This window comes from Emys orbicularis, chromosome 7, assembly GCF_028017835.1.
Source record: "Emys orbicularis isolate rEmyOrb1 chromosome 7, rEmyOrb1.hap1, whole genome shotgun sequence".
In the NCBI taxonomy this organism is placed as follows: Eukaryota; Metazoa; Chordata; order Testudines; family Emydidae; genus Emys; species Emys orbicularis.
In genome coordinates, this window is record NC_088689.1 from 103,692,276 (window position 1) to 103,715,771 (window position 23,496).

Below are 23,496 nucleotides of genomic sequence, written 5' to 3' on the forward strand. Positions count from 1 at the left end.
CATGTTGGTAACAGTCCCTGGCTTAAGATAATACTATCTTTCACGATATCTCAGCTGTAGGAGCACTAGCTTTATTATTTGACATCTACTTGCTCAGTAATTATATTTGTAGTTCACAGACTATTTAATAAATCCACATTCTTCTGATATTAATTTTTTAGGTCTTTTTTAAAACCAGCACAGGAATCCTAGAAATGACCTCACCGCACATTAAGCGGTAGGGGCCGTTGTCTGGCTTGTAGGAAAAGATGTGTGGTCCCTTTAAAGGCTAGAGAGCTGCAGCAGCTTCAGACCAGATCAGTTTGAGGACATTAACCCATTTCCCCCTCTCCCATAGGTGACTGGAAGAAAGGGGAGACTATTTAGATCCATGCTGGTGCTACAAAAGCCCTCTTTTACTTGGGTCAGGTGGCGCAACACCCCCTTCCCCACCACCACCACTACCACCACCCTCACATGATAGCAGTTAAACACCAGGTTTTGTCATGATACACTGTGGGCATTATTTGCTCCTTTCTCAGGGGGCTGGGAAGGAATTTTTTCCTTCATCTCCAGATTGGTCAGGGTGCGGGGTTTTTTTTGCCTTCCCCACAGTGTGTTGGGGGCTCAGTTGTACCAAGTGAAAATGGGGGGTTAGGCTATGATGTCGCAGCTCAGTATGAGGCAGATGTCCAGTGTGGTTACTCCATTGGGAAGGTCCATGGTGCTCCTTGGTAAACGATTTAAAGGAGGTATTGTGTAAAGGAGTGGAAATGGGGGGAAGATGGGGTTTCAGGATTCTTATGATGGCAGGGAGCCAACTCTCCCCCAACCCTCATTCAAGATGGAAGGGGTCATGAGGTGCCAGGAGCAGACTAGCTGTGGACCAGGAGAAGTAAAGGGGAAGAGCTGACAGCAACTCCTCCTTGCCCCCAGCATATGTAAATGATTATGGAATTACCTGCACTGTACACTTTTATCTGCCGGGTACTCCCTGATGTTTGGGAATGAACTTGCAGCCTAACTAAACCACCTCCAGTGTCTCCACTCCTCCTTCTGGCATATCCAGACAACAGACAATTTCTATATGGGAACTTAATTATGAACGCTAAACGTTTTAGCCTTATTCTGTGAACTAATATTAGTTGTGCTCTGCAGACATTCTAACCTGAATCTACATGCTGCTGTTTTAGTTTTGACATGTTCCCATTTCTAAATAGCTTATTTTATGAAAATAGACGATGGAGAAATCTGCTACAGAAATTTGTCTATTAAACCATGACTATGATTAAGATGGTTATGCAAGTTAAAACAGCATAATAGCAAAAACTTTCACAGGAGTTTAATTGTCGTAATGACAGATTATGCAAGGATTATGCACATTTCCTTGTTTACATTAAACATTATGCAGATTTTAAAAAAATCAAAATATAAGACAGGATTTAAATGACTTTTTTTTAAAAATGTACAAACTCTAGCAAGATTCAACAGATGGCTTAGGTGGGACAACAAAAAGAATGAAGGGCTGAGGCTGAATGGCAAAAATTCCCATTCAAATTTGTAGGAGTAAGGAGTGCAGGTGCAGGCTAGAATAAAGATTATTTCCCTCCCTCCTCTGCTACTAGTGGTGGGGAAAAGAAAGATTGTGATTTCCATCCTGTTTCTACTCCATTCACTATTCCATTCTATAGGGATTTCCATATTACCTTGCAACAATTCATCACAATGCAGGGGCCTGTACTTCCCGTGAACTTTAATGATATCTGGAAAGCTATTAGAACACACTCAAGAAAGGGCCATTGATGGATATCTGTAAAGGATTTTTCTCAGCAAACATCCAGAACAAAGTCTGGCCATTAGGCAAGCGTTATCAAAGTAGTAGAGCCAAGATGTATTTATTCTTCTTAAAGTAAATGAGCCAAGATGTTCAAGTTAACTGAACAGGGGCAGACAAACATCTATCTGATATGGTAAAAGATCTCTCTAGACAGCAGGTAATTTTTTTTAAAAAAATAAACCAACATTTACACATTAGTAACATCCAGGCCTTAAAGTCTGTTTCATCATTTACAACCAGGGCCGGCTCCAGGCACCAGCGCAGCAAGCAGGTGCTTGGGGCGGCCAACCCGTCCGGGTCTTCGGCGGCAATTCGGCGGCGGATCCCTCGGTCCCTCTCGGAGGGAAGGACCTGCCGCCAAATTGCCGCCAAAGAATGAAGCGGCGGCGGTAGAGCTGCCGCTGAAGTGCCGCCGATCGCGGCTTGCTTTTTCCCCCCCGCTATTTGGGGCGGCAAAAACGCTGGAGCCGGCCCTGTTTACAGCTGTGCAATCACCTTTCATGGCCCCCTTAAACATACTGTAGTGACACAAGGCAAGTTTCCATTTTGCATTACGCACCCAAAACAAATTAAGTTATTAACTGAATTTTATTACGTTAAATACAAAGAACATGGAGAGTTTGTTACCATTATAGAGATTTTAAATTGCTGTTTCTGTTTTTATAGAGGCTATTAAGGCAAGCTGTATATCAAATATGGATATCTTTTTAATTTGATTATACCATTACCCGAATACTATACGTATGCATTTAAGTTTAAAACTCAACTCAACCTTAACCATGGAGCTGTGATCTGTACCTCCACAATACATTACCCACGTTACTATAAATGATTATGCAAGCACCAATAAATGAAGTTGACATTGATAGCTATGTTGAAATTACCTGGGGCCTGACATATACTGTTGCTTATGCTGAGTAGTACCTTACTCCATAAACAGACCACTAAAATCAAGAACTACTCAACATGAGTAAAACTCTTGATGATGTTGTAAACTGTGTATTGCCTCTGCAAGATTATATAGAAAAGAAATTATGTAATGTTAGGAATTCCTTTCTCTGCATTAATGTGAGTGTTCACTATTTTGGGCCCTGATCCTGCAAATACTTTCACACATGTTTCACTTTACACACAGTCCAGAAAGTTAAGTATTCTTCAGGATGGGGATCTTACTTATTAACTATTGTCAAGGACAATCATGCATACAAAGAATACTAAGTGAGATTCAACATAAAAGGCAACCCTTACATCACTTGCTAGGATTGTGGCTCCATTGAGGCCTCTGACAACATCTGTAAGCCCAAGCACAGAAGCAGTTTTAAGTGTCTTACTGTTCTATGCAAAGCAGCAAACATCCACTTCTACCATCCCACGCTCAGCCATACAGGTCCTGAACTCCTTGACGGCTCACATGATTGCCTTTTCTTTTTGTAAGGCAGAACTGAGCCTCTTCAGCATAAACTTCAAACTACATTACAAAATTTGGTATCACCCAAATGCTTGACTAATATGAACAGTTACTGCAAACAACTTGATATTTTTTAAATGACTGCTACAACCTTCTTAATATCAGAGAGGTAGTGAATTAATACCTACCTGTAATTTTTTGTAGCAATACATTTATTCTCTTGGCAAAGTCCAATGTAAGATTTCCATATGTGGGCAAAAACTCACCTGGAAAATAAGCGTGGGCATTTTGTTCATCGCTGTGTTTCCAAGGTTTGAGGTTTATATACAGGAACATTTTTCTCACTGAGTGATGGGAACCCCTTGATCATATCTGCAGCTTTTTCTGCTATCATGATGGTTGGGGCATTCAAATTCCCACTGACCACACTGGGCATTATTGAGGCATCTACGACTCTCAGGTTTTCAACCCCAATTACTTTGGTCTGAGGATCAACCACAGCAGTGGTATCAGATGGCTGCCCCATTTTACAGGTACAAGAAGGATGATAAGCACTATCAGCCTTCTGTCTTATGAAAGCATCTATTTCTTTGTCAGACTGTACATGACTTCCTGGCTGAATTTCAGGACCACGGAATTTTTCAAAAGCTTTCTGAGCAAAAATTTCTCTGGATAACTTGACACACTGACGAAATTCCCACACATCTGTTTCTGTACAGAGAGGAAACAAAGAGACTGTAAATACACACACTGGTTAGAAATACTTCCCTGTGCATAATTCAAACAAACAAACAGCAGCATAATAGTGCTAGTACAGGACAGTGTGCTATACCAAGAAAAGGAAAAGGCAGCAAAGTTAAAGGGGAAGGAAGCTTATATACAATTTAAAGGCTCTCAACTTGTTACTGAAAGAAAAAACAATGGGAACTTTTTTCCACTGTGGGCAAAATTGTCACTTGTCCTACACACTTGTACAGGAGAGTAGGATGAATAAAAATGATACACAGGAATAAGGAGGTATGGGCTATGTGATCACCAGCTGAGTGGGGGAGGCCAGCAAGGTGTGTGGTGGCCTTTACTCCCTCTCTTGAACAGGTGGGTGTGGGGTGAACTGGAAGGGGCAGGGAACAGGCAGCCGCTTGACTGCACCCCACTTAGACTGGAAGCTTTTTGTGGCAGGGACGGTCTTTTTGTTCAGTGTTTGTACAGCACCTAGCAAAATAGCATTCTGGTCATTAACTGGGGCTCCGCTGAGCTATCACAACATAAATAGTAATAATAATACCAATGTGCCAACCAGCACAGTTGAGATGGTGTCAAGAGGGGAGTAATTTGCTAGTGATATGGGCAGGTAATAGATCACTTCTCCTTGGAGCAAGGGGGAAGGAACTGAATGAGACCAACTCAATATAGATACCAGGCATTTACCCATTGACAAGTAGTTTGGTTCAATCACAGGATGGTCCCTTGGATCTGTACTTTTCAGCTTTAGCCAGCCCACACTTGTGCTCCTCATGGGTCCAACATGAACCTGCAATAACCCCAACACACTGCATGACAAAATTCCATCTAGACAGACTTCAGAGTCCAATGCAATTTTTAAAAACATGGAATCTTCTTACAGATTACCCAAACATAAAATATAAAAAAGGGAGAATGAAAAGGGAGGCCACAATATGAACATTTTTTCTTGTTTTTTGGCTATACGCACAGCACCGGAAATAAACTATTTATAATACAACAACAAGCAAATATTATTTCAGTTTAGCAGTAGCTGACAGTTCAGATGACCAAATTACTATCATCATGAAATAAAAACCAGCCAAAGAAAACAGATGTATATAGTGACAGTTTCACAGTATGAACTACAGGCTTTTGAATCTACATTACATATTGATACAACAAAAAGAGAAATTACTAAGGAGTTAAAGGGAAAACAAAATATTATAATATAGAATTCGATCATGTACTACTGATGACAATGACACAGAATCAGGTTCATAACCCCTAAAAAACTTATTGCGTATTTTTCCAAAGATAAAGAGTAAAATTATTCTGGCACCAGCAACAAATAAAATGTAGGCAATTAAGTCACATCTTTTACACAATACTGAACAATCTGTAACTTGATCACTGTACTAGTATTAATGTTTCCAATAAACTGTAAATCTCCTTGCTAATTCAGGACATTGCTAATTTGTGTCCTTGAACCACTGACCTGGTAAGCTTCCAGCTTGGAAGCAACACGTCCATGATCAATCACCTGAGAAGGAAGAAAATGGAACTGAATGTCTGGATGAGGAACATCTGGCCGACTTCTAATAAACCCACCAGATTCTAAGTGGGCAGTAGCTCCATCTCCTAGAGATTGAGAAAGAAAGAAAGAAAAATTCTAAAATATTCGAAAGGTAAGAAAAATGTGTATTTTTAAAATCCTTGTTTCTGAACCATTTCTCCATGCCCCATACACCTTTCCACTTGTGCAATGCACATAATTATGTCAATCAAAGACAGTGAAACTGTGAGGGGTGCAAATCCATAAGCAATTAACTTATAACTTGTGCAATGTACATTATTTTCATCATGTTGATCACTAAATAAATGTAAAATGTGTTTGACTTCAAAAAAATCCCAAGGTGTCTCCAGCTTCCTAAATATTCTGCATTTTCTTTGGGGTAGAATGGGATGTTACAATTTGCTTAATATGAAGGGCAGTGCACTGTTGCAATGCTTCTGAAGCAGCTTAGGTGGGAGATTGTCACTGGGAGTGCCCGCTGGTTGAGGGAGAGAATAAGCTGTGGCAGCTAGATACCCAGTGCAGTGCATGCTCCCAGATGCACCAGGTGCCTAGAGGGGGTAGAGCAAAGGCTCTGCCCGCTCCCTGCCCCCTGACACCCACTTGCAGACCCTGCTTCCCCTCCACACTGCTGTACAGCACCTCTTTAAACCTCTGTGCCACCCCACTAGATTAGTGGTTCTGAAAGACGGTCCACCACTTGTTCAGGGAAAGCCCCTACCGAGTCGGGCCGGTTTGTTTACCTGCCGCGTCTGCAGGTTCAGCCGATCGTGGTTCCCACTGGCCGTGGTTCGCCGCTCCAAGCCAATAGGGGCTGCGGGGCGCGGTGTGGGCCGAGGGATGTGCTGGCCGCCCTTCCCGCAGCCCCTATTGGCCAGTGGGAGCCGCGATCGGCCGAACCTGCGGATGCGGCAGGTCAAGAAACCAGCCCGACCCGCTTGGGGCTTTCCCTGAACAAGCGGCGGACCGGCTTTCAGAACCACTGCACTAGATGAGTCACAATCCATCCTTTTAAAAATAGTTACTTGCTAAGTAATAAAAAGTCATATGTATGCAATAGCACAAGACATACTGGGCCAAATGCTTTGCTGTGACACCATGCTAAGACAGTGAAACTGCATGCGGGGGGTAGTTTAGCACTGAAATTGGCTTATTTGTTTTACTTGCTAAGAAGAATCTTTACAATTCATCCTTGAAAATGCAATTTGGGGACTGGGCTATTATAAGACAGGAGAATGCATTATTTCTGGACAAGTACAAGTAAGTTTGAAGAGTTCTGGACAATGCAATGAGATAACTACCTTTTATGGAGTTACACCAAGGATGAATTTGGTTCAGTGTATTTGTTTTCTAGACAGTGTCTTAATACAGTGGTTTTCAAAGCCAGTCCGCCGCTTGTTCAGGGAAAGCTCCCACTGGCCACGGTTCGCTGCTCCAGGCCAATGGGGGCTGCGGGAAGCGGCACGGGCCGAGGGATGTGCTGGCCGCGGCTTCCCACAGACCCCATTGGCCTGGAGCAGCGAACCGCGGCCAGTGGGAGCCGCGATCGGCCAAACCTGCGGATGCGGCAGGTAAACAAACCAGCCTGGCCCACCAGGATGCTTACCCTGAACAAGCGGCGGACCGGCTTTGAGAACCACTGTCTTAATACATCATTTTCTGACTTCACTTTTTACAGTAGCTTTTCTCAGTGGCCCACAGATTTAAGTATGGAACATAACCCAAAATGAAAGTTAGGCATAAATGCAAACATTTAGCAACATGCAAACATTCCCTGCCTGAACTTAAGGGCAGGAAAATAAATGCTACAAAAAAAGTGCATCTCAACCTCATTTGTTACAATAAACATTACATTTGTTAAAATAAATTCTAATTTGGAAAAAACAAAGCAGTTTAAAGCTAAGGAAACTGCACAGTCTGCCCCCCATTTGAACTCATTTTTTAAAATCTCCAGTTTCTGCAGAATTGGTGGTAATAAAGCTTCATCGGAAAGACACTTTGGGATTCTGACATATATAATTCAGCTAAAAGCCAAATTTGGTAATCCTATAGAACTGAACAGTGGGACAGTTTCACATTTTTTTTCATACCTGTAAATTTCCAAAGCCATTCTAAACCAATCTTTGTCATGTTAACAGGCTTTTGTGCTTTGTAGAGAGTAATAGGTTTGGTGCACTTCTGCTGTATGTACACTTCTAAATGATCTTGAAGATTCTGGCCTACTCCTGATACAAAAAAACAAACAAACAAAACCAAGAAGAAATTATATACAGGTAAACTGTAAATGTTATATACAAGCAGGTACATTTTCCTCTATAAACTACCCTGAATAGAAACTGAAATAACCTCTTACAAAGGCAGTGGTGTCAAACACCCTGGACCCTGGGCCTAGTCCAGCCCATTTAGGCATGCAGCAGACACCACCGATTTGGTCAAGTTAATGTACCCTGTCTACACACACTCACATCATATATCTTTTTATGATGTTTACTTTAAGATGAGATATAATGTGGAGCTGTCAAGTGGTGCCATTACCTCAGAAAGGGGGATAAACAATGACAGCATCAACACATTAAAATTACCACTTTGAAATATGTGCATTTGTTTCTGTTAGTTTAATGGCTATGTATTATTTCAAGACATACAACGGAATTTCTTTGTGACCTCCATGCATCACAAGAACAATCTAAAGCATGGAGGTCACAAAGAAATCTTTGTGGTCGGCAACCTTTCAGAAGTGGTGTGCCGAGTCTTCATTTATCCACTCTAATTTAAGGTTTCGCGTGCCAGTAATACATTTTAACGTTTTTAGAAGGTCTCTTTCTATAAGTCTATACTATATAACTAAACTATTGTTGTATGTAAAGTAAATAAGGTTTTTAAAATGTTTAAGAAGCTTCATTTAAAATTAAATTAAAATGCAGAGCGCCCCTCCCCCCCCGACTGGTGGCCAGGACCCGGGCAGTGTGAGTGCCAGTGAAAATCAGCTTGCGTGCTGCCTTCGGCACGCGTGCCGTAGGTTGCCTACCCCTGATCTACAGGGTAAAACAAAGTCTAATAATTTGTAGAGATATCATTGAAATGTAGTAACGCTGGTGACACTTCTAGTCAACATTATCATCATCTTGTTCATCATTATGATCTCTGTCGAGAGTATGTGGGTGACCACTGTCTTCACTGCCTTGGCAGGTACACAGTTCTATGCAGGGAAGATTGTTCTAACTACAGACACAGTTGATTCTTCTGTGATCCCTACTGATACAGGCTCAAATAAGGTCTTCTAGAAACTCAGATGCCATTGTCCCTTGAAGAATCCAGGAAGTAGTTCATCATCCACATTTTTCCATCCATGTTGCAATGGTGATCCAGTATCTGGTTTACCTATCTGCAAAGACATGCAAATCTTTGTTTGCCAAGTTGCTCTTTTGACATGATCTTTCTCGCTCTCGTCATACAGCAGTGCTACCAACTTCCTTGCTGCAGAAATTACAACTTGTCCATCACTCTATCCTGATTTGGCAAGATCTCTGAACCTTTGTTTTGACATTAAACACAGATTTTTTTCCTCAATATCAAACAGGAATGACACGCAGTCACATCCTGTTAATACGTATACAGCAAGAAGTATGTTGCAGAAGTCAGGAGTGAGTGCATCATAAATTGCATACACAGTTATGAAGCAACACTTGTCAGTTGTGTTGGTAATGTTGCCTGTTTCAATCCACATTATCTATAGGTTCCAATTTCGGAAAGTAGTGAACAGCAAGTACCAAAACATCTATATTAAGTGACCTATTCCTATAGTTCCTTTGACACCAAGAGACCCAAAAGCTATATTGGCACATACAGCTTCCTCTTGAGTACTGTACAAGTCTTGGGCTTCTTCCGCACCTTCACTTCTTCTCCTGATGATGGACTTTCCTACTTCAGCCTCAGCAAGAAGGAGTATTTGTGTTGGGTGTGCTCCTACACCCTCAGGTTCACTTTGAACCATATATTCACAGAGGAATTTTACAAATGAATGTTTGTTGGATGCCACGTTTAGAAACTTCTTCCATGGAGGCACAGACATCTGGTATTTCTTGCATCCAACGTTAGATCCTGTCTGACACTGTTTTTCTGCAGTTTTCACAGAGTTACTGTTGTCATTATCTGTCAAAGACTTCGATTACAGAATTAGCTTTGTCAAATCCTTTTAGGACCTGCCTCAGGTACTCAGCAGCCAATTCACTGAAAGTGTGGAATTTGTCTCCAGCCATCTTTTGTATGACCAGCCATGGCATCTCTGATATACCCTGTGGTTTCTTTGTCACATGCTATTAGCTCATGGATCCTTTCAGCTTGAGCTTCCCGCTGATGCCCTAATTCAGTGGTTCCCAAACTTGTTCCGCCACTTGTGCAGGGAAAGCCCCTGGTGGGCCGGGCCAGTTTGTTTACCTGCCGCGTCCGCAGGTTCGGCCGATCGCGGCTCCCAGCGGCCGTGGTTCGCTGCTCCAGGCCAATGGGAGCTGCTGGAAGCAGCGCGGGCCGAGGGATGTACTGGCCGCTGCTTCCAGCAGCTCCCATTGGCCTGGAGCGGTGAACCGCGCCCAGTGGGAGCCGCAATCGGCCCAACCTGCGGACGTGGCAGGTAAGCAAACCGACCCGGCCTGCCAGGGGCTTTCCCTGAACAAGCGGCGGAACAAGTTTGGGAACCACTGCCCTAACTCAACTTTGTCTGTTCTTCTCATTGTTCCATCAGCATGCAAGAGGAACATAGGCACAGGTCCTAGTTGGTGACTAAGAACAGTTGCCATTGAAACAGCATCTTTGCATCTTGCTAAGGACAGGGCTCTGCAGAAAATAATTTCTGGACTGATAGCTGCTGTGATAATCCCTCCCTGGGCAGGCTTAAATTTAGTCTTCTTGATCATGTCAACAAATGTTTGGTGCCAGATTTCTTGACTGGGCTGATGAAGTTACGTATCCAATCAGAATCAAGTGCACCTCTCACAAATCTCTCAATTTGATCTTCACCAACATCTGCTATTTTCAGTAGAGACTCTTGTACATCTGATGGTACATGGAATCCATTAGATATGGTGATAATCATCTCTGGATGTGACTCAGGGTCAAATGGGTTTGTCATATTGCTGATGACATGGTTGGTAAGAGCTGTAAAATGCTTTTCATTCCTTTTCAGTGCAAAGGCAAGGACTTGTTTGTGAAATTAGTCTTCACTACTTCTCGTTAGGCCACTTCTTTCTCTCATAGCTTTTGCATATTCACTCAGGACATGTCATGTGAGTGTCCATCTGACAAGGGCTGGCTTCTTTCTTGTCAGTATTACAATCCCACTACTGCCCTTTGAGTCTTTGAGGACAGTTTTCCCTGTTCCCATGTCACTCCAAATTCAACTGAAAAAACCAGAAGTCTGACATACAGCAAATTCCCCCCAGATTCAAAGGCAGTGTATACTACTTCAGGGAAATTTTAACATATCAAAAATGTAGCTTGATATCCATCCGGCATAGTTGTCTCTGTTTGCAGTAAAGAAGCATGACGTGCTGTGTCATGTGAAGTTTCCAATCATACACTCACTCTGCATGGACATTTAGATGTAGTGTCTACATAACCTGGTGAAAATGATCCCAGACCTTGAATGTAGGAGACTGGGCATACCCCCATATCTGAAAGTCCTTCAGTAGTGATAGCACATGCTGAATTACAGCACCAACAAGCTCTTTAATGACATGTTGTAAGGACTGTTGAGTCTTCAGACTCAGACACCTTTTGAGTGTGAGCCAACATTTACCAGACAAATGCTGGAACTACATGAGTACCTCCTTCCTGCTCACACAATTTAACAAATGAATAAAGTTTTGGAGCACTCAGGGCCTCTAATGCTAGAGCCAAGCCATAGGGGTATGTCTATACCCTATGCAATTAAACACCCACTCCTGGCCCACGTCACCTGACTGGGCTCAGGCTAAGGGGCTGTTTAATTGTGGTGCAGACATTCTGGCCTCTGGGACCTGACAAAGGGGGAGGGTGTCAGCTCCAGCCTGAGCCCGAACGTCTACACTACAATTAAACCGCCCCTTAGCCTGAGTCAGCTGAGGCAGGCCAGCAGCAGGTTTTTCATTGCAGTGTAGACATACCCATAGAGAACAGCTGAATTGCCTAGCAGCAAGCATTTGATCTGCATTACAAGCAGCACACACATCAGTAGCAACAAGAAGGTTTAGCAATCCTGTGTCTCCCCAAAATTTCGTAATACATGCAATAAAACAGCACAGGGTGTGAAAACCATCCAGGTGAATCACATTGATACCAAGTTCATTTGGAGAGTCCATTTCACTTGCTGAGCTACAGCATACAGCTGCTGATCCATGATGAATGGAAGGCTGCTGTCCTACAGTTGCTGACATTTCAGCATAGTAGTATAGACTGTGGCCATGTCAGCTGGTTTGGCATCCATAATAGGTGACTATGCAACTGCTGGGTAGGTTCTCTTCTGTGTTGCAAGCTTGTGGTTGAAACCAGTCCAAAATGGAATCACCTGAATGAGAACAATATTAGCGTCACTTGGTATTGGTAGGACATCACAAGATAAAGCTTTAAAAGACACCAGGAGAGAATTCAGACAGCGTTCACTGTAGGTGACAGGCGTTTATTTTCTCAAGTACTTTTTCATGGTAAATCAATTCGGGGCTGTGACGAAGCGGAGAAACTACCCGCCAGCACGGCAGGAGTTAAAGAGAGCTGTTGGGCCCAGCTAGCCCTGCCCCATTATACCTGCAGCCAATGCAGGCCTGGAGGAAGGAGAAAAGGTGAGAGCCTGGCTCAGTTCAGTGCTGACTAGCAAAGAGGTAGGAGTTAACTGCCACCCTACCTGAGAGGAAAGGTTACTAGCCTGCCAGCCAAGGCAGTCACCAGGGAGTAAATACTGTCTCCCTGGATGAGGGAGACTGTGGAGGAGACGTAGGAGCCTCTGGCATCTGAGCTGACTGAAGTACAGAGATACTGTGGGGGTTGTCCTCCCCGAAAGAGCCTGGGACTATGGCAGGGCACCACGCGAGGTCCACAAAGGGGTGCTACTGGAGGCAAGCCACCCCAGTGAATTGGACTACGAGGCCCATGCTCCAAACTGAAGGGATAGTGGTAGGAAGTAGCCCAGGGCAGTGGTTTAGACCCCCTACTAGGAGGCCCCTATTCAGGGGTTGTTATTTGGTAGCTTTGATCAATAAACACAATTAAGGTATTGAAGTTAACTTACACAGTACAAAATGTTGTCATAGTCATGTTACAGTGTTTCTGGAACTGTGTAAAAAATGACATTTTCTCATTGTGGGTATCATTGTTTCACCTCATCTACAGGCTTACGGCACCAGTTGGCAGCTCCACATCATACTTCATCTAAATGTACATAAAATAAGCTTTCAAAGTACATACAATGTGGGTATGTATAGGGTGGGCACATTAAATTCCAAAAATATGGCTCTTTTTGGAGAATTGCCACATGCTTAATTTAAGGTATTTATTCAGGCCATATGCCAGATTGTGCAGAATGCAAGGAAAAACTCCCTACGTTATTCCTCATGGTGTGTTGACTCTTAGACCTAACAATAATAATTTGAATAAGATTTTCAAATAATTTAGGTATGCAATTGTGTGTTTAATTTGCTTGAGCACACACAGGAAAATGGAGCATGCAAGTAGCCATATAAACAAATGGCAGAAATAGTTCTGGTCCTAAAAGTGGTAGGCATAATTTCTGAATGCAATGATAACTTTTAGCTCGAAAAGTTTAATTACTACATAAGGTCCATGTTCTACCCTACATCTTTATATAAAACTCTCATTACTATCAGTAGGCAATCTGCTGTGGATCAAATAGCTCTAATTTAAAAATTATCAGTGATACACACCGCTTCTTTGCTTTAAAATAAGTTATCTACGGGCATAGGTTCAGAAAGGAATGGATATTGGTCACCATTACATGGAGAGGTGCAATGTATAAAAGAGGTTTTTCTAACTTCCATTAAAGTCAATGGGAGTCTTTCCATTGACTATAATGTTAGTTGGTTTGGGTCCATAGAGGAGCCTGATCTAAAGGCCACTGAAGTTAATGGGAGTCATTCCAATGACTTCAATGGGCTCTGGATCAGACCCTGAGGGAGTTGAAAGATAAAACCAATAAAAAGATTACCAGGAAGGTGACAAACAACAGGGATCCCTAATTTTTTGAGGTCATCTGCATTTCCAACCCCAGACAACATAAGCAGCTGTGGGGAATTTATGGCACCTCCACTTAAAATCACTTCCTCACTGGCAAGAGCCTGAAAATTAAAAATAAATTTTAAAGAAGATTATTACAGGTTTGATTTTAGACCACAACCAATATTTCCAAGAGCTTTTTTTTTTTTTTAAAGATACTCTATTTCTTTGGAATCATACCAGCATCCATCTTTATTATTCCAGATGTTTTGCTCACCTTGCTTGGTATAAGTTTCTATGGACAGAAATAACTAAGATGTCACACTGGAACACAGTGTGAACTGAATGAAGTTTTGTAATCTATTAAGACTGTAGGATACACAAGCATTCAATTTATCAAATAACATGATTGGCAGTACACTTGCGCTGTTCTTTCCAGAACAGAGATCTACAGTAACTTCAAGCAAGGAAACAGCCAGAGCCTGTTCCATTTTCACTAATTAAATTAATAAATTAAAAATCCTGAAAAAGACTTTACACTCTGAGGTATTCTGTAATATGTTAGCTCAACAAAGTCTCTCTTCAAGCATTGTCACATCCTCAGTCCAGCTGGTTTCATAGCCCTTGTGGTCTCATGGATTCCCCACTCCCCCTGCCCCACATAGCTATGTGCTATACCAGGGAGCTCCGATAAGTATGTGTACGTACATTCTGTTTATATGGCAGTTTTTTCATTAAACAGCCTAAAGAATATGCATCTCTCAGCTGGTTATCTCTTATGCTGCTAACCATTAGCTGAGGTCCTCAGAGGTTAACCTATTTATCTCATCAGTACCTAGTGGGTGGACATTCATTATCTAACATCTTCAGCATCTGCTCTGTGACTCTTTCCACCCATAAACTTCATGGATGATATTCATTTGTTTTCTCTTGCTCTCAGTTGTCAAATTAGCACTGCAGATTTAGGGCAAAATCCTGCCCTGTCTCATGAAGGGTTGGAGAAAAGGGTGCAGGTTGCTCTTCCTTTCCTCACATCCAGTCAGCAGCTAGACAGAACTCCGAGTCCGGTTTATCACTCTGCCATGAAGACATTGTTAGACAGGGGAGCCGTGAATGTGTCCAACAGGAAACCATGTCTCCAAGGGGACTGATCTCCAGGCAAGGTTAGAAATTCTGCCTTTGGCAGCAGGTGCTTAGGGGAGCTCAGTCTGTTTAAAAGACCATTAAGGTTTGCTACAGAGCACATTTCTCCCCAGGACCCCTGAAATCATCCTGCCTTATATTCAGGAGTGCCGCCAGCTTTTCTGCCGCCCTAGGCGGTGGAAAGTCCCGCCCCGAAATGCTGCCCCCCACAGAGGCGGCGGAAGGTTCCGCTGCCGAAATACCACCGCAGTCGCCACCCCCAAATTGTAGTGCCCTAGGCAACCGCCTAGGTCACCTAATGGGTTGCACCGGCCCTGCTTATATTAACAAAATGGCTCAGGAACTCTCCACATGTCCAGCACTCTCCATTATAAGGTTCAGAATAGCAAGAGCAGAATTTTGCCCTTAGATATTTGAGATCTTAGGGCCAGAGAAAGTGCTATAAACATTGGGGAAGATGGTTGATAACATCTTAAATAAATTCAAACTTTTGCATAGTGGGGAGGTTAGGAAAGAAATATTCAAGAAACTTAAAAGTGACTAGATTACATGAAATACATGTAAAGGGACAAACAGGAGTGTATTCACATAGGGAAGAAGAAACAAAGACCATTTAAATCTGATACAAATCCTAAAGCTACTACTACTCCTTGTTTGAGCTACAGAATGTTGTAAAATTAACACTGCACTGGTGCTCAATGTACTGTAATACATCTCATCTAGCATCACTGAGCATACATTGAGCAACTGGCAAGTGATGCAACTTTGAACATCCTTTCATCACTTTCATAACTTGCAAAGCAAATGCCATGAAAGAGTTCAAGAAGGCAGCTCTTGTATTGCTCATCTGCAGACACTAGAATTTAAGCCCAGTGTTTACTTTTGTAGAATTTAAGACTCTACAGTGCGTCTCCACTTTAATTTTAGCTGTGGCATTTTAATCATGGTTCTGTAGTTCTCTAAAAATGACCAACTTGATTTTTCCTTCATATATACAGGGAATACCAGTATGCTAAGTACCATTTACTTTTACTGTTCCTATTTCCTTTCTGACTGATAGAACAAAACAAAACTTACAAAAAGTTTGATTTTTATTAATTGTTTTCACACTACTCATCTGATGTTACTGCTGGCACACCCAGTGGTGACATTTTGCTCCCCCTTGTATTTTTCTGCCCTGGACAAATGTCTAGTCTAGTACGGTAGAACTAATACACAAAACATTCAGGTTTATTGAACTGGTTCGTAAAACAGCAGCTATGCAAAATCTCCAAGGTGCATTGCACAATGTACACAAAAATAGTTCCAGAGAATCATCTGTGAGTCACTGTGTAATGAAGTACGTGTTCACATTTTTGTTTCCTAATGAAAATGGGGCTTGTTTCAAATCACACTGTTTCCAAATGAGTACTCTCTGCTCTAGGTCATGGGTTCAAATCATCTCCGGACTTGAGTATATACCCAATGCAACCCTGCTGCATAAACATTCATAGCTCATAATTCACGTTGTATATAGTCATGTAGTGCATTTAAAGATGACCTCAGAGGAAAAACAATCAAGTTGGTCCCTTATATATGTACACACACATATATAGTTTGATATATAAAAAAAGCCTGAAAGCATTCCCAACCCCCTTAAATATTCTTTGTTTGCTTGATTTTTTTTACCTAAAAAATACTAGGACTATCAAGGACATCTTCTTTGTTTTTGCTGCAGGACTTCTTAAATGACTGGGAGCTTTCTTAAGGCCATATCCAATGTCCATTAAAATCAATGGGGATATTTTGGACTTTAATGTGCTTTGGATCAGGCCCTAAATCTTCACTTAAAAGGGAAGACCGAGGAAACGTCAACAATCAAATAGTTTTCCCTGTTTGATTTCAATAGTTGTTAACTAAAAACAAATATAACACAGAATTTTAAATAGTCTATAAAAATCATTTCTCTTCTCAATCAGGCTTCCTTGCATAGTTTCTCTGATGTCAGAAAACTATTAGTTCTCCTGTCATCCTTAGAATCGCCCAGAAAAAAACAGGGGAGATGACTTGAATTTCTAATGTTAAAAAAGCAGTGGTGGGGGGGAGAAACTGTGGTGTCTTTTTTATGTATCATAAAGCAAGAAAGGATAGTATCATATTTCTTTGCCTTTAGCAGGTCACCTTTACTCTTGCAAGCTTTTACTTTTAATGAAATCAAGCTGAAAGTTAAATTTTGAAACTGTCATACAGATCCCAATTTAGTTTTCCCAAAAGCGTGCATTTTTCTAGAGCCCTTGCACTTGAATTAGAAATGGCAGAAAATAAAAACCAGTCACTGTGGTAGAATGACAGAGGAATCAGAGTGCTCTCTTTCCAGGAGCATGTAAGAAAAGATATTGAATAAGACTTGTGTAGCTGAAGTTTTTAAAAGCACATTTGGCTCTAATACATTAAAAAATATATAATAACTGAGCAGAGAGAGAGAAAACAATTTCTTGCACTTACTTAGATGGTGAACTGAGGCAGAGAGATTAAGTGATTTTTTCAAGGTCAGACAGGAAATCAATGGCAGAGATGGGAATAGATTCCGGGTCTCCTGATACCCATCATTTGCTCAACTAGCACACCAAATCATATCAATATTTATACATGGTACACATGATGTTCCTGTATCTAGTACTTTATTTTCAGGGCCAAAACTAATAAAAGTACACTTATCCTGTGCTATCGTTCTCATCACAACACCTTCTCTATAATAATGAAAGATTATTCATGTTCATGTAAATAAATTGCTCGGTAAAGTGACAGGCGCTGTTTCTGGCCAACTTCTCCTCTCAGACACATATGGGGCTCCCATCAAAGTCAATGAGAATTCTGCAACTTTTGCCCTGCATTATTAATGGAAAGCATCATTCTAATTGGCTTAGAAAAGAATAGACATGTTCTGTGCTTTAGCAGATCAAAGAATAGTTTATTCATATTATCTTTTAACATTTAGCAGATGTTCAGTCACCCAGCACTCTCTGCATATTGATTCCTGTGGGTATAATGAACTTCAGACGTACGGGATGCTGGGGGAGCACTCAGGAATGATAAGATGGTTGTGGGGAAGCTGGATGAATTATTTGCATTGGTCTTCACGGTTGAGGATGTGGGGGAGATTCCCGGGCCTGAGCCATTCTTTTTGGGTACTGGTCTGGGGAGCTGTCCCAGATTAAGGTGACATTGGAGGGGGTTTTGGAACAGGTTGATAGACTGAACAGTGGGTCAGCGGGGCCAGATGGTATTCGCCTGGGAGTTCTGGGGGAACTCGGGTGTGACATTGCAGGACTACTCACTGTTGTCTGTAGCCTATCATTTGGATCAGCATCTGTGCCAGGTGGCTGGAGGATAGTTAGTGTGATGCCGATTTTTGAAAGAGGTGACCCCGGCAGTTGCAGGTCGGTGGGCCTGACTTCAGTGCCGGGCAAGCTGGTTGAAGCTATTGTGGAGAGCGGGATTGTCAGACACATGGATGAGCAAGGTTTTTGGGGGAATAGTCAACATGGTTTTTGTGGGGGGAAATCATGCCTCACCAATCTACTAGAATTCTTTGAGGGGGGTCAACGGGCAGGGGAACAAGGGGATCCAGTGGATATAGTGTATTTGGATTTTCAGAGTGCCTTTGACAAGGTGCGTTGGGCAAAGTGGGCAGTCAAAGGAGGGGAGGGAGGGTTCTCTCTTGCATTGGTGAGTGGTTGGAGAATGGGAAGCGAGGGGTAGGAATGGATGGTCGTTTTTCGGGATGGAGAGAGGTAAATAGTGGTGTCCCCCAGGGATCTGTACTGGGCCCAGGCCTGTTTAACATACTCATAAATGATCTGGAAGGAGGGGTGGAAGGTAGAGTGTTGGAGTTTGCAGATGATGCAGAACTACTCAAGATAGTTGAGTTCCAGGCAGACTGCGAAGAGTTATGGAAGGATCTCTCAAAACTGGGTGACTGGGCAACAAAGTGGTAGATGAAATTTGGTGTTGATAGGTGCGGGGTGATGCACATTGGAGAACGTGGTCCCAGCTGTACATATAGAATGATGGGGTCTGGGATGGCTGTTACCACTCAAGAAAGAGATCTTGGAGTCATTGTGGATAGTTTTCTGAAAACATCCACTCAATGCGCAGCGGCAGTCAAAAAAGCATACAGAATGTTGGGAATCATTAAGAAAGGGATAGATAATAAGACAGAAAATATCATATTGCCTCTATATAAATCCATGGTACGCCCACATCTTGAATACTGCATGCAGATGTGGTCGCCCCATCTCAAAAAAGATATATTGGAATTGGAAAAGGTTCAGAAAAGGACAACAAAAATTATTAGGGGTATGGAACGGCTGCCGTATGAGAAGAGATTAATAAAACTGGGACTTTTCAGCTTGGAAGAGAGACGACTAAGGGGGGATATGACAGAGGTCTATAAAATCATGACTGGTGTGGAGAAAGTAAATAAGGAAGTATTATTTAGTCCTTCTCATAACACAAGAACTAGGGGTCACCAAATGAAATTAATAGGCAATAGATTTAAAACAAACAAAAGGAAGTATTTTTTCACACAATGCACAGTCAACCTGTGGAACTCCTTGCCAGAGGATGTTCATAGAATATCAGAGTTGGAAGGGACCACAGGAGGTCATCTAGTCCAACCCCCTGCTCAAAGCGGGACCAATCCCCAGACAGATTTTTGCCCCAGATCCCTAAATGGCCCTCTCAAGGATTGAGCTCACAACGCTGGGTTTAGCAGGCCAATGCTCAAACCACTGAGCTATCCCTCAGGCCAAGACTATAACAGAGTTCAAAAAATAATTAGATAAATTCATGGAGGATAGATCCATCAATGGCTATTAGCCAGGATGGGCAGTGATGGTGTCCCTAGCCTCTGTTTGCCAGAAGCTGGGAATGGGCGACAGGGAATGGATCACTTGATGATTACCTGTTCTGTTCATTCCCTGTGGGGAACCTGGCATTGGCCACTGTGGGAAGACAGAATACTGGGCTAGATGGACCTTTGGTCTGACCCAGTATGGCCGTTCTTGTGTTCAGTGAACTCAAATTGTCAAGATTTATGCACTCCTCTCCTTTGGTGTATTATTATTACAACATTTCACCTTTGTTATTAGAATTTTAAAATAATATCTGAATCCATCTCAGGCAATTACCTACTTACATATGTAATAATCAGGAGTAATATTCAAAAGGGAAGAGTAAGGGCTTGTCTACATTGTGGGGTAATGCAATCTATGGGGGAGTGATTTCTAAAGTGCACTAATGTGTTGTGTATTAACTGGTCTGTGTAGACCTTGCTGGTGTGCTTTAACATAGTGCTATCTGAAACAGCACTACATTAAAGCGCACTAAGGAACCTTTAATATGCACCAGCAGGGTCTATGCAGACTAAATAATGCACAGTACATTAGTCCGCTTTAGAAATCATACCTCCTAGAGCACATTACCTCACTATGTAGATAAGCCCTCACTGAGAGTACTTCTTTTCTTATGAAAGGTACTGAACTGAAAGCCCCAGAAACTGAAGACTTCTGTTTATCCATGGAAAAGCTAAGAAATAATGGCAGTTACTCATTGTTTTGCTAATATTCCTCGATCCTGACCTAATGTCAAAGGCCATTTTAGTCCTGACTCCCATTCCATTCTTGGCTTATGTGCTGAGACTGCCAGCGCATGTCCCCCTGGTTGTGATGGTTTCTGTGATGTGGATGCCTGTTCAGTGGAAGTTGGAGTGAAATTACAAACCCATTTCATATAGGCCATCAAATAGCAATAAAACAGTTAGGGTATGTCTATTCCGCAGCTGGGAATGTGCCTTATAGTAGTTAGTCATTACTAGCCTTAACTGGATTTAAAATGGCAACAAAGAATGACTCTATGTTCCATTATCTATCCCCTGAGCTATTCAGACTCTATAGAAGATACTCAGTTTTAACAGATTTTCCTAAATTGTTTTTCCAGCACATTAGTAATTCAGTACAATAGCCAACACACTGTAACTGTGCATGACTACTGAGTAGGTTCCAATTTCAAGCATAGCCTTTTCCTTTCTACACTCTCATCATCCATCCCCTCTTTCAGCATAGAGAATATACTGATGTCTGAAATGATACAAAGGAAATATACCGGTATTTTCTAACATAACTATTTAACAAAGAATCATATTCTTGAAACAGATTAGTGTTTTTGAGCTACAGTATTACATCTGAAAAGTGGAATTTTTGTACAGAAAGGATGTGTCAGTCTTAGTTTCTATTTGTTGTTAAATAAGGCTAAGTTTTCTTTGATCCCATTCTTTCAGGAAGGGAAATAAAAATTCTTACCTTTTTCCTTTGCCCATTCTTGACATACTCAACCCCTATGGCTTTTGTCCCTTGAAACAAAATTTTCGTTACAAGTGTTCTATCTTCTGTGGACAAGTTTGGGCGTGTTATGGCAGGGTGAAGGTAAGCACTAGCTGTGCTCCATCTTTGACCTACAAAATATAGGTTTTTATTTAACATCTGCAAGCATCAAAATAGTTCATGCTCCTTCATTTTCAAGGCATTTTCTTGTCTTTCTTCCTATATAGAAATTATAGTTGGGTGCCACATTTACAGTTCAGAAGAAGCAGCTTTAAATTTAAGGACTAAAGGAATGAATGCAAACAGTTGATAGCAGCATTATGAAATCCTCTCTCCTTTCTAAAGGAAGACTTCTGTTCTGAAGTCAATGAAAATACTCCCACTGAATTCAATGGAAAATAGATTGACCCTTAAATACCATTTATAGGTTAGATACATACACTCCCAAAGTAACTCTTTAAAGTTTACCTCTGTGTATAGTCATATCCATCCAGCCAAATCCTTCTTGTTGGTAACCATTCATATCATCTGTGAAAGAATAGCCAGCCTGCTGGGCTGCGTCCAGGAATGCATGATGAAGAGGATGGTTCGTCTTTCCTCTTGACACATGCAATGGTCCATTCCCACCTCTGTACAGGTTAGGACCCAGCTCATGAGTCTGTGCCTTCTTAAAATAAGGCAAGCAAAATTCATAGTCCCATCCCACAGCACCTTCTCTATGCCATCGATTGTAGTCTTCTGCGTGCCCCCGAATGTACACCATAGCATTGAGAGATGAGGAGCCACCCCACACTCTACCTCTGGGCCAGTACATAATTCGATTATCCATGTGCTTTTGTGGTGTTGTGTGGTAATTCCAATTATATTTTTCATCACAAAGATTATAGGTTAATGCAGCAGGCATATGAATCTTCCACATTAATCTTTTACTATCTAGAAGGGTGTCTTTAGGGCCTGCTTCCAAAAGTAAAACAGTACTAAGGGGGTCTTCAGTCAATCGGCTGCCTAATACACACCCTGCTGATCCAGCTCCAACTATGATGTAACTATAAGAGTCTGCATTTTCAGAACTAAGTTTAGAGAATGTACGTGAAGTTTTTAATTGTTGCCCACTATAGGCTAGTAAGCTTTTGAGTGTGGGTGTTTTAAATGGAAATCCTGTTACTTTGTGCATTTGACTGACAGAAAGACCATAACATTTTTTAACTCCTTTGATTAAATGAGACATCCTTTCCTATATGTGTCTTCTCCTTTTAAGAACTTCTTGTCCCATACAATGCAGTATCAAATATCTTGTCCTAGAACACAAAAAAGATCTTAATTAAAAATGTATTAAGATGCATCTAGTTCAATCATAAAGGACTGCAACATGTGGCCTAAACTTTTGATGCATAATTTTAAAGCAAAGCTGGCAATTCACATTAATTATATGGCTATCCAAAAAGACAACTGCAGTGCCAGCATGACAATAAACATTTATTTTATTGCAACATGTTGCTTTGTTATTCTTTATATGCAAGCAGTTTAATGCCAGTTTATTAGCATAGTTTTTTGCATTATATGCAGTCCACCTAAATTTGTTAGTTTATTCATAATGCTTATCTGTTTTTATTAACATTTTTAAGAGGTAGCTAAGCATAACTACTCCCAGTTTGCCTAAGGGGGAACTGAGGCACAGAGAAGTGATTTGCTAAAGGTCACACAGCTAGGCAATAGCTGAACCTAGAATGGAATCCAGGTGTCTTGATTCCCACTCTAGTGCCCAGTCCATGTAGATATATATGAATATAATGTAGCCCTAGTATTTAATAGGCGTCTGAAAACCATAGGAAGACTGGCCTGCTCTTGCAGATGTTACAAGACAGGATGGAATAGCTACAGAGAACAGGGGGTTTGGCAAGAAACAGCAGGCCACAATCTCCTTCGTTCACACCAGTTTTAGATCAATGTAATTCCATTATTCCCAGTACAGTATTACTAATCCCAAGTGTTCAAAAGTCATGAGAATAATAAAATTGTAGGTGTTTTTTCTTTGCCTAATCACATGCCTCCATCATCTGGGAATTTAAGAAAAACACTAAATATTGTGAGACTCATGATAAAGAGTGTGTCAGCAAAACTGTACATCAGATTTACACCAATGTAAAGGAGGAGAATTATGCTTATTATAGCTGCTGTTAGGTCAGCCAAGGGTCTTGTGCTATGTATAATTTACAGGTATAACAGTGAAACCTGTTTTCAACTGCCAAAGATACTAACAGTCCATAGCTTT

General features: G+C 41.6%; 1 protein-coding gene across 1 annotated transcript; it reads right to left on the bottom strand.

The window, feature by feature from the left end:
- Positions 1 to 3,516: 3,516 nt before the first annotated feature.
- CHDH (choline dehydrogenase) lies at positions 3,517 to 22,452 on the bottom strand. The gene is made up of 7 exons (XM_065408521.1): positions 21,693 to 22,452; positions 21,204 to 21,355; positions 13,712 to 13,841; positions 7,611 to 7,745; positions 5,443 to 5,585; positions 4,653 to 4,755; positions 3,517 to 3,935 (listed from the first exon to the last, which is right to left on the bottom strand). Exons 1-7 carry the CDS (start codon positions 22,450 to 22,452, stop codon positions 3,517 to 3,519), a joined length of 1,842 nt encoding a protein of 613 aa, XP_065264593.1.
- Positions 22,453 to 23,496: the final 1,044 nt, after the last annotated feature.

Coding starts and splice junctions, on each gene's coding strand:
- CHDH (XM_065408521.1), bottom strand. CDS start 22,452: ATGTCTCATTTAATCAAAGGAGTTAAAAAATGTTATGGTCTTTCTGTC. Junction 21,356..21,692: donor GGATATGACTATACACAGAG/GTAAACTTTAAA, acceptor TATATTTTGTAG/GTCAAAGATGGAGCACAGCT. Junction 7,746..13,711: donor TGTTGTTTGTCACCTTCCTG/GTAATCTTTTTA, acceptor TTTTTGTATCAG/GAGTAGGCCAGAATCTTCAA.